This window comes from Pituophis catenifer, unplaced genomic scaffold, assembly GCF_029215685.1.
Source record: "Pituophis catenifer annectens isolate HBS135680 unplaced genomic scaffold, rPitCat1.0.hap2 SCAF_2, whole genome shotgun sequence".
Taxonomy (NCBI): Eukaryota; Metazoa; Chordata; class Lepidosauria; order Squamata; family Colubridae; genus Pituophis; species Pituophis catenifer.
In genome coordinates, this window is record NW_027256882.1 from 276,460,507 (window position 1) to 276,472,628 (window position 12,122).

A 12,122-nucleotide genomic window follows, 5' to 3' on the forward strand; every position below is an offset into this window, starting at 1 on the left:
GTATACAAATATGAAAAATAAATAAATAAATAAATAAACTTGTCTAGATAATTATCGTCTAGCAATCTCATCAAAATCATTTAACTTGTGTAAACATTAAAAGAGAGCCAGTTTGATGAAGTAGTCATAAGGCGCCAGCCTAGAAACTAGGAGACTATGAATTCTAGTCCTGCCATAGTCTAAAGTCGTGATGGCGAACCTATGGCATGTGTGCCAGAGGTGGCACGCAACGCCCTCTCTGTGGGCATGCAAGCTGTCGTCCCAGTTCAGCTCTGCCGCACATATGCGTGCACCTCCAACCAGCCAGTTGGTCTTCAGGTCTTTGTCGCGCATGCACGGGGATGGGGGATGCGTATGGGGGTGTGGCATGTGCAGGGGCTGCGCATGCATGCGGGGGTGCATGCATGGGGGTGGGGCACATGCTTAGGGCTCATGCATGGGGGCAGGGCGCATGTACGGGGCGCACACCCATTGCATTTTGGGGGTTCGGGTGCGTGCGCATTCATGCATGTGCCAGGGGTGGGTTCTACTTAACTATACTATCAGTTCACAACAGGATTGTGCATGCACGATCGCTTTGCTCATGTGCCTTGCTTTGGCGCATGCGCAGATTGCTGATGATGACATCTGGGACGGTAGGTGGGGCCTCCCGTAGGTTTTACTACCGGTTCTTGCGAACTGGTCTGAACCAGGGGCAACCCACCACTGGTGTGTGTGCTTTGGGCACTTGGTCCGGAAAAGGTTAGCCATCACTGGTCTAAAGCCAGCTGGGTGATTTAAGACTAGTCTCTCTCTAATTGGACTAGAAGACCTCCAAGGCCCCTTCCAGCTCTATGATTCTAGAAGTAGCAAGCTATTTCTGAAAATATTGCCAAGAAAACTGCAAGGACTCCTCCAGGAAGTAGCCAAGAGTTAAGACTGATTCAAAGGCACAAAAAAATAAAATAAAATTAATGATTGTGACCCCTATATATTACAAACATCTATTAGACCCCATTTACAAGCTTGCTCAGGCTAAATAAAACAAACCAAAATATAAATATAGGAAAAATAACATTACAGGTAGTCCTCACTTAATGATTGGTTACTTAGCAACCAATTTGAAATATCAATATACCTCCACAGAGCAATTTATCATCTGGTTACGTCACGTGATGGTAGTTTGAATGCTTGGCAACCAGCTCACATTTATGGTTGTTTGTAGCATCCTACAGTCACGTGACTGTGATTTTTGGCAGTTTGCCAGTTTCGGGTGTTTACTTTTGTTTTCCAGCAAAAAATGCCCATTGAAGAAAAATGGGTTTGCTTAAGGACTGCAGCATTCACTTAGCAACTGCCATAAAAAAATATAACACTGGGCACAGTCACATGGTAACCCGCTTAGCAGTCACCACGACTTATGACCGTAATTCCGGGCTCAATTACGTTGTAAATTGAGGACTACCTGTACACCATTTGTTATTTGCAGTGGTGTTATTTGCAAAACAAATACTATTTTGTTTGTTTCATCTTGCAGAAATGTGGATATATTTTCCTTGTGTGACATTTCAGAGCCACAAAGCTCTAAAAGCTAGACAGTGAATGTAAACTTGATGTTATGATTAATATTTCCTGTCTGTGTAAACAAGCTCTTATTCTTATTCTGTTTAATGGGAGACTGTTTAATTTCTAGACTAATTTAAGCATCATTACAATGACAAATGTAATGGCAAATGGCAAATCTAGACAGCATACTAAAAAGCAGAGACATCACCCTGCCAACAAAAGTGTGTATAGTCAAGGCTATGGTTTTCCCAGATGCAATTTCTGGCTGTGAAAGTTGGACCATAAGAAAGGCTGAACGCCAAAGAATTGAGGCCTTTGAACTATGGTGCTGGAGAAGACTCCTGCGAGTCCCTTGGACTGCAAGGCGATCAAGCCGGTCAGTCCTAGAGATCAACCCTGACTGCTCTTTAGAAGGCCAGATCCTGAAGATGAAACTCAAATACTTTGGCCACCTAATGAGAAGCAAGGACTCACTGGAGAAGAGCCTAATGCTGGGAAAGATAGAGGGCAAAAAAAGAAGGGGACGGCAGAAAAAGAGGTGGCTGGATGGAGTCACTGAAGCAGTAGGTGTGAGCTTAAATGGACTCCAGAGGATAGTAGAGGACAGGAAGGCCTGGAGGAATGTCGTCCCTGGAGTCGCAGTGGGTCAGACATGACTTTGTAACTAACAACAACACCCTACTATTAATTAAAAGTTAAGCAGACATTTATGTCATACCTAATAGCTTCCACCATGATGCCAACTAGTAATTCATCTGGAATGTTTTTTCCTTTCTTTAACAATGTCTCTGTTCCTGCACCAAGCTGAGCACGAATAGAAAGCTGTGGAATTTATGAGAGACATTTAAAAAGACATTCAAATTTAGTAAAAACATAAACTTTTCCCACATGTGTGCATTTCTTTATTAAACTTAAATCCCACCCTTCTGCTCAAAACAATGAAAATGATTTTAAAAAAATGAAATGTGCACTATGGGATGCAGAATTCTAATTAAAACCTAAAAACAAATCATTCAGAAAGACATCACTACCTGGAATGCTTATTTCAATATGGGAAGAAAATAATTGACTTATTTTGAATAGTTTAATGTTGCTACAGCTTTTTAAACATTATTACAAGTTTATACAGTCATCTTTTCAAAAAACTACCAAAAAATAATTATATGAATACATTAACATAAAAGATTTTAAAGAGTAAAAACAATAAAACTAACAGTTTGAAAACAATTAAACAGAAATTAGAGGATTTTGCTGAACTAAGGAAAGACCTAGGAGTACAAAGAAAACTCAAATTTTTGGTGAAATCAATCCACAGCAAGGATCTACTTTATCTCTGTCAGAGGTTTATTCAGTTCAAAAAACATTCTATTATTGAATATCAGCAAATTGTGCTGTAATTGGTACAGCATCTTAGATTTAAGATAAATACTCAGTAGGCCTGTGCGGAAATAAGTGGTTTCCTAGATAATTCATCTTTACTATGTGGTCAATTATTAAATGATACCTTGATTCTTAAATATGTTTTCAGTAGCTGGATTTTCTTTAATAGCTCAAATAGGAAGTCAGGACTGAATCAAATTCTAGGACGTTGAAGAAGGGGGATTTGACCTTTTGCTGCAGTCGCAATGTCAGTCAGATGCTTACTCAGGAAGCACTTCTTATTTGCAGTAGGAATGAAACTTCTACAGTACTCTATAGAAAGATGGTTGGAAACTATTTTGCATGGCCACACAAATTGGAATCAGAAATAAAGAGTATGAACTGCAACCATACAGTGTCTGTTTAAGTATAAAGAAAAAATTCTTGACAGTAAGAACTATATAGCACCAGAAATATCTACTACAGGGAATGGAATGGAATAGAATAGAATAGAATGGAATGGAATGGAATGGAATGGAATGGAATGGAATGGAATGGAATATAGAATAGAATGGAATGGAATGGAATAGAATATAGAATAGAATAGAATTGTTGTGACTCCGGCCCCCGAGCCCGTCTTATCGGAGGGAGAAGACTCCAAAAGTGAAGGAGAGGAGTTGGCAAGGCCTCCCTCTCCAGGACCCTCCTCTCTGGCAATGCCTCAGGTGTCTTCTGAAGGCCAAGAGATGGGCCAGGAGCCAGGCACTTCCGAGCAGCCACAGTTAGACAGCGCCGGAGATGAGTCTTGGCTGGATCCCCGACAGCATCGGAAAGACAAGCGCGCGCAGCAGAGAAGGAGGCGTGCTAGAGATTAAGCTGAGTCAATGGACCACACCCCACAAGGGATAAAAGGGGGTGTGTCAGCTATTCAGGCCTTGTGAAGGACAAAACTGAAAAGCTAGCAAGTCATACTGCGTTTCTGGAACTTCGTGATTTGCCCTCCTTGGATTTATTATGGACTGGACTTGACAATTCTTTGGCTTTGTGGACTTATTTTGGTTTATCAGACGGAGGAGAAAAACCTCCCTTTGTGAGTAAAGTCTTTGGCAGGCAGCTACTGGGTTGCTGCCAATTCTGTTATCTCAAAGAAATTCCTGACTGCTGGTTTTATTAACTCCTGGCTGACAGTTTGTGTGCGTGTGTGAGACGGGGACAGAACAAGAATGGAATGGAATGGAATGGAATGGAATGGAATAGAATAGAATGGAATAGAATAGAATAGAATAGAATAGAATAGAATAGAATAGAATAGAATAGAATAGAATAGAATAGAATAGAATAGAATAGAATAGAATAACAAGAGTTGGAAGGGACCTTGTAGGTCACCTAGTCCAACCCCACCCCTACCCCTCTGAAGCAAGAGACCTTACAGGAGACAGGGACTGTGGGCTCTACCTCTCTAAAGGTTTTTAAAAAGATGCTGGCAAAAAGAGAAGGGGATAGCAGATATTTACTTGGTTAAATAGTGTCATCGACGCGGTGGGCATGAGTTTGAGCGGACTCAAGGAGACAGTAGAGAATGGGGGAAGGGGGGGCTGGTGTGCTATGGTCCATGGTCACACGAAGAGTCAGACATGACTGCACAACAACACATATGGAACAAAATGCTGCAAACAATAACACTCCCAGATCCAAAAGACCGTAAAACTCAAGGGCACTTAGTCTTGCCAGGATTCAGTTGAAATCTGTTGTTCCCCATTCAGACATCCACAAACCTCAGGCTCCAAGACCGGATATCAACATCAGTGTGTAGTTTGTGAGGGGCAGAGATATATAATTGAGTTCCACCAGCATACTGATCATGCCTCACCTCAGGGTGACATGTACATGTTAGATAGGAGTGGAGAAAATTGGCTTCATGTACATGTTAGATAGGAGTGGAGAAAATATCAAACTCTCTTCAAGCGAAGGATACAAGGGCATCCAGTCTAGCATTGGCTTTGCCTTGCCCATTATAGTCTTTATTGATTGACAATTGCTTTCCAACTTTATCCCCTTGGCTTGACTCCTAGCTCTCCTCTTACAGCTCAGTTCAGACTCTCTTCAAAAACATACATGGATCATGTTCAAGCATAAATTATAGTCAAAAGAGTTATTTAGGTTCAAAGAAAGAACTAATCAATTAATGTTCTTCCCCTAGCTTTGAGCAACTACTTTCTAAAAGTTAGCTATATGATATTAGATGCTGCTGTCTGGGGACAGCATATAAGAAGTTTCAAATTATTTTGGATGGTGAAGCAATGAAGGTTAAAAACCTTCTTTTAAAAGCCTCATGAAATTGAACAATTAATAAACTGTACAACTTTTCCCAGCCTGGTGGCCTCCCTCCCACTTTCAATCCCAAACAAACAGGGAGAAAACCAGATTGATGAAACTGACCTGAAGAAATGAAATACATGTTTTTCAAAATATAGAAGGACCCCAGGGACCCAGCTGTGCTGAGTTTAGCTTCTGAAGCTGAATTGAAAAACCACAATGATAGTTTAAAAGGCTGGAATAATTGCATAGGTATAAAATATGTTTTCTTCAGTTTGGTTGACAAATCCAATCAAACCAGCATATTTGTATATAATATCCACACACATATAAAATTGTCTATGGCTTATATCATCAAAACGTTCTTTCCAAGTCTAAACTTTCTAATTTCTTGGAAATTATTGTTTCTATTCTATTTTCTGGAACAAGAAAAATAAATTGTATATTGATTGATGTCTATTTTGTACCTTCAATTTTCAGACTTTTGTCAGAAACAACCTTAATATCTAAATACAATAGAAATTAAAATCCAGTTCATACTTTGGTTAATTCATCCTCAGCCTCACTTATCTCCATTTGGTCAATCATCACAGCAGAGCTTGTTTTCTCAATACTTTCTAGGAACAGTAAAATACCAAAAAGCAAAACAATTAGGATCTGGATATTAACATTAATTCCTTGTGCAGGGTCTACTACTCTTCGTGCCAAACAAATCTTCAAAACTGATTTATCATCAATACAATGGCATTTTTAAAGATACATAATAACATTTAATACTAAGGTGTATAAAAATGTTTACGTATGTATAACACGAACTGAAATGAATGGATTACTGATGAATTTCTCAGTTCTGTCTGTTCACTATTTTTTTACTGACTATGTATCCAGCTCCCAAGAATTGTTTAATCCCAAAATTTCTCTGTTTGATTCCTGAATTTCATCATGGTCACAACTTTCAAATTAGCTACAATTCTTCTCATTCCACCACATTACTATCATGACTATTATTTAGCAACTTATCAAACTGACAGCCAGTTTGGTGTAGAGCAGGGGTGTCAAACTGGCAGCCCACAGGCTGGATGTGTCATGTGCAGGCCATGCCCACCCCAGCTCCACGAAGGAAAAAACATCGCAAAATGTCACGTAACGGCAACGTGAGGTCGCAGGTTTGACACCCGTGGTGTAGAGGTTAAGACATCAGGCTGGAAACCAGAAAACTTTTAAGTTCTAGTCCTGCCTTAGGCATGAAAGCTGGTTGGCTGATTTTTGGCCAATCACCAGGAAACTGAGAGTTCTAGCCCCATCTTGGGCATGAAAGTCCATTAGGTGACTTTGGGCCAGTCACTCTCTTTCAGCCCAACTTAATTAATTTCGTGTCACAACCAATGGATGAACATTTTATTGATTTGAAAAAATGGATCCTGCACTTGCAGGAAAAACATTAGAGAGAAAAACAAATAACTTCTTATCACTGCATGTGAACTAAATCAATAAACCAAAATTATATCAACATCTTTTAATACCAATGTGCATGTTTACATTAGTAATCCAGAAACAGAAAAAAAGCATATGAGCTAAAATAAAATATGTGCAAAAATGGAAAAACAAATCAATAGTTTTAAACTTAAAAAACCTTTTCTTCCAATGCAGAGAGAATGTGAATAAGTAGTTTAGAAGCACCCAACTTTCATACCCTGAGACATTCGCCATGCTTAATTATACCATCTCCACACATATCATGTGCAAAATTCTGGTCCTGAAACTTATAAATTGTAGTTCTGTAAAGGACTTTGATGGTAAGAATCATTGACTCAGCATTTTGCCAAACTTGTTGAAATTGTCTGAGATAAGACTTTGTATTAATGTCAAAGTTTTACATAGTGATATAGGTGGCAGCTTTACAGTAACAGAACTGTTGCAAAAACTTACAATTGCATATAAATTGTTAACAAATCCTGTTGTAAGGAGAAGGACCAGACACAATGAATTAAAAAATGAATTACTGCTGCAAACTTGGGCTACTGTAGCTGGGCTGTATCTGCAACCATATGTGGTGGTAACAAATTATAATGTTCTGGAACTGTATGCTGCCATCCAGGGATGACCTGGATTTTTGCAACCCTCATGTGGCAGTTTTGGCAAAGCAAGAGCTTTGTGTTTTGGTCATCTCATTTTAGGCCTGGTGTGGATAAACACTGAACTCCAACATCAGATTTTTATTTATGGATTTACCTTTGGGCTCCTCAATTGCTATGTTCTGTTCTGCTGACTCATAAGTTTTCAATACTACCAATGAAGCCCTAGAAGCCTCTTTTAGAACCTTTTCAAATAAACAAGCAAAAAAATCATTAGCCATTTTTTTTCTCTTTGTAAAACACTGATAAATTTTGGAAGACAGTTTTGTAAAATATCAACACTGAATAAGTATATAATACTTTAAGAACTCAACAAGAATCTAGTGAAAGAACATTATTAACACTTTTTGAAACAATGGCTGGGTTCCTACTTTGGACTGAGCAATAGCTGGTTAAGCCTAGTTTGTTGGGTGAGTACAATTTATTTATTAATGTATTGGATTTATCCTTCCTTTCTGTCAATTTGATAAACAATTGTTATTTATAAATCCTAATGACTGGATTCACACATAATGTATTGTCACGGGTTGTTTTTTCTCCCAATGAAAACTAACTGTATGCAACCAATTGATCAGATGCCTTCAGCTCTCTTGATTCAGAAAAGGACAAGGACTCACAAATTTGGGGTGGGGATGTAAAAGATAAGCACAAACAAAGTGGGAATGGAATACACGTACATATATTCTTGTGAGCCACATGTTTGTTTATTAAATTTATAAAGCCACTCGATTCCTTCATGACTCCTGATGGCATATAGTATGCAAACTATTTAAAACATTTATGCCCTTTCCTGGATAGTGAAGTTCTTCACTTGATCATTCATGCCTTGGTCATCTCCCATCTGGACTATTGCAATGTGCTCTACTCTTGAAAAGTATCCAGAACCTTCAACTACTACAAAATGTGGCCTCGTGAGAAAACTTGGGAGCCCAAAGAACGGTGCACTTAACACCTGTACTGCGTGAGCTGCATTGGGTGCTGGTCTGCTTCCAGATTCAATTCAAGGTGCTGTTTATGACCTTTGAATCCCTATATGGCATGGGGATTTAATGCTACAGAACCATCTTTATCCCATCACATCAGCCCATCCCACCCAGTCAGGCAGGGAAGGTATTCTGCAGATCCTGTCAGCCAAAGAATTCCGACTGGCAAGAGTCCAGGAAGAAAGCCTTCTCTGATGTTGCCCCCCCCCCGCCCCCCCTGTGAGGCCGGCCTCTATCTTTGGCTTTCCATAAAGGCACAAAAACATGCTCTATGCCCTTGTTTGGGGTGGACAGATGAGCATGCAGCCATGGAAATGGTTGACAATCTGAAAGTCCTCGCCACCCACCAAGGTGGCTCAGTGGTTACAGTGCAGTACTGTAGGCTACTTCAGCTGACTGCTAGTTGCAGTTTGGCAGTTCAAATCTCGCCGGCTCAAGATTGACTCAGCTTTCCATCCTTCCGAGGTGGGTAAAATGAGGACCCGGATTGTTGGGGGCAAGATGCTGACTCTGTAAACTGCTTAGAGAGGGCTGTAAAAGCATTATGAAGTGGTATATAAGCCTAAGTGCTATTGCTATTTTAATCATTTAAAAAAAATATTTCCTGCCTCTTTTAAATTTTACACAGTTTTTATGCTTTTGATATTTTATTGTATTGTATGACCCCTCTGTGTGAGAGATGGGCAGCTCTTAAATATGACAAATAAATAAAAACAAAACAGTACAAAAGAGAAAATGTCCAAAGAAAAATCACACAAGATGTAACCGACCATTCATCACACAAGGAGTCTCCCCACCCACTCTAGCACAAGGCCTAGGGGAAGAACCAAGTTTTGTCATTTAAATAAGGGGAGGATGGAGCACATATGGATATCTGAGGGAAGGCAGTTTCATTGGTCAGGAGCTACATATAACAGACAAAACATAGTTTCTGGGTCCCACCAGGAAACACTGTTTAACAGATGAGACCCAGAGCATGCTGACTCTGTCTGATCCTACCTGATAGATAGAAACCACAGAAGATAAATAATCTCTCAGCAAACCAGGCTCTAAGACTAGATATTTTTATCTAGTCTTAGAGCCTGGTTCGCTGAGAGATTGATGACATATAATTAATTAATATTATAAATTATTTATTAATTTTATTTATTTGTTTAATTATTTATTTATGTTTTTATTTATTTGTATATCACCTGTTTATTATTTTTACAAATAACCCAAGGGAACATATTTAATACACTTTCGTCCTCCTATTTTCTGTACAACAACCCTGTGAGGTAAATTAGGCTGAGAGAGACAGTGATTGGCTCAAGGTCACCCAGCTGGCTTTATGATTAAGACAGGAGTTGAATTCACAAACTCCAGCTTTCTAGCCTGGTGATTTAATCAGTAGACCAAACTGGATGATTACCAGCACCTTGAATTGTAAAGCGGCAGCAGCATGGAGAGGGCTTTCCAATAGTCTAGGTACAAGATGACCAAAGCATGAGTAATTCTCCTAACAGCCTATTAATCCAGGACTGAATCATTAGATGAATTTGTGAATTCTTTTTGGCCACAACTGCCATCTACCTCCTTGACCAAGAGCTGTAAATCCAAGAAACCGTTCCAGTTACACACCAATCCTGAAATGGGACTTAAGAGTAACATCCCTAAACCTGGATAATTCAAATAACCAGACATTCATCTTGTCACTGAACCATTAGAAAAAACTATTTTCAATATATGAATACCAACTAAAACAAAAAAAGCTGCTTTAGGCAGTGGAATTAAAACAGAATTATTCTTACAAGGCACAATAGAAAACAGAGATTTAATCTGTGAAGTTCTCCTCTGCAAACTTTACTGAAAATTATGGCAGCACTTGTACAAATAAATAGAGGCATTCCCCCACAATCAACAGTTTATGGAAGTATTTGGATGAAGAAGGACATAAATGGATTTTTTTTTATTTTAGGCCAACCTTAGTATCAATTGTTAAAGTCTATTTGGTCTGGTCAAACATAGCACACAGTCCTTAGAAGCACAATTTCAGTTTACCATTCCATGCCAGGTTTTACTTACATGTATTTGATTCAAGGAAGAGTCTTCCATAGTGTCTGGATGTAGGGTTTCAATAGCAATTTCATTTTCATGGAAGGCTTTAATTGCCTCTTCAATCAATGCATCCAGAGATAGGACCTGGATATTAAAAACTGACACAGAGACAACAAAGTTGTAATGGGCTTATATTTTATGCCATCATAAAAAGATGATGAAAGAGCCATGAAATAGATAAGGAAAAAAAAAACACTGTGGATTTGCGAAAACCCCAGGATCAAAATGCTTATGGCACATGATATAAGGAGCTTAATATGGATCCTTTCCTCTTAAAATTTAGGAATTTGAAGACACGTTCAAAGTTAGTTGCTGGGCAAGGTAGCACATCTCCTTTCAGACTGACTTCACTGATCCATCCAATTGTTTGCTAGTGCCATTTTAAATTACCCCCAAATGTATTGAACTTCATTGGAATATATATAAATAAATACTGAGATTATTTGTTCTGCTAGCTTTTGTTATGTTTAATTGACAGTACTGTTTTCTAAACAGGATAGTACCTAAGAAGTCACAAATAGTCATTGGCATTTTTTAGTATGATTGCAGTCTTGAGGGGCAAGGGGTCATTTAGGTCATCAAATCCAATTCCCCTGCCCAGACTAGGATTGAAATATTCTCAGCACATAATTAATTTCTGGTTATCTGCACTACTGATTCCATTGTTAAGCTGTTTCTTGCTTTTTTAAATGTAACATTAAATCAGAACCCATCTTCTTTAGCTTTTAAATCCAGTGCTCTGTATCCTATAAAATGGAACTATAAAGAGCAGGTCTTAGTTAAACAAACTCAAATAAAAGTAGAACAACTACTTCCTGTCTATTCAATGACCTCCAAGATGGGTGTCAAAACCCCAAAATGATAGTCAATAGATAGCAATGAAGGTTCTGTCCTTTTCAATATGCATTTGCTGATTTTAACCCTCCCTTGAACCATTTATAAATTCTTCTGGTGCAGCCTAAAATGGCATTTTTGTAGCAACATTACATTGCTGATTCTACTAACAGCTTCTATATCTAGACATTTGTAACAAATATTAACAATTCTATGTGCGTGTCTGTGTGAACAAGTATACAGTATGCATATACATTACCCACACTCTCTCATATGCAAGCCTGTAAGATATTGCTGGTTTCTTAAAACTGCACCTGTTTCTTTTAAACTGCGTTGTTATCCTCAGCCATTTGTCTAATCCTGTGATGGCGAACCTATGGCACGTGTGCCGCAAGTAGCATGCAGAGCCATATCTGTGGGCATGCAAGCACTGCCATAGGTCAGCTGATTTTCGGGCCGTCTGGGCCCACTGGAAGTTGGGAAATGGGCTGTTTCTGGCCTCTGGAGGGCCTCTGGGAGGGTGGGGAAGGCTGTTTTCACCCTCCCCAGGCTCCTAGAAAGCCTCTGGAGCCTGGGGAGAGCCTTGGTAGTACAAGGGTTTGAGGCACCCTGTTATTAAGCTGCTTAAAACCAGCTGCCTGCAATTACTGCAGGGTTCGAATCTCGCCAAGGCTCAAGGTTGACTCAGCCTTCCATCCTTTCTAAGGTAGGTGAAATGAGGACCCAGTTTGTGGAGGCAATAAGCTGACTTTGTATAAATATACAAAAGGATGAAGGCTATTGCTGAGCACATTGTAAGCCGCCCTGAGTCTTCGGAGAAGGGCGGCATATAAATCAAATTAAAATAAAATAA

The 12,122-nt window shown here is 39.3% G+C and overlaps 1 protein-coding gene across 1 annotated transcript in view; it reads right to left on the reverse strand.

The window, feature by feature from the left end:
* SPEF2 (sperm flagellar 2) overlaps nt 1–12,122 on the reverse strand; it is a 110,971-nt gene that overhangs the window by 61,694 nt on the left and 37,155 nt on the right. Inside the window, exons 12-15 of the mRNA XM_070935950.1 lie at nt 10,403–10,533; nt 7,453–7,540; nt 5,761–5,837; nt 2,264–2,367 (exon numbers count right to left, since the gene is read on the reverse strand). Coding sequence (XP_070792051.1) covers nt 2,264–2,367; nt 5,761–5,837; nt 7,453–7,540; nt 10,403–10,533 — 400 coding nt within the window. The remainder of the gene's footprint in view (nt 1–2,263; nt 2,368–5,760; nt 5,838–7,452; nt 7,541–10,402; nt 10,534–12,122) is intronic.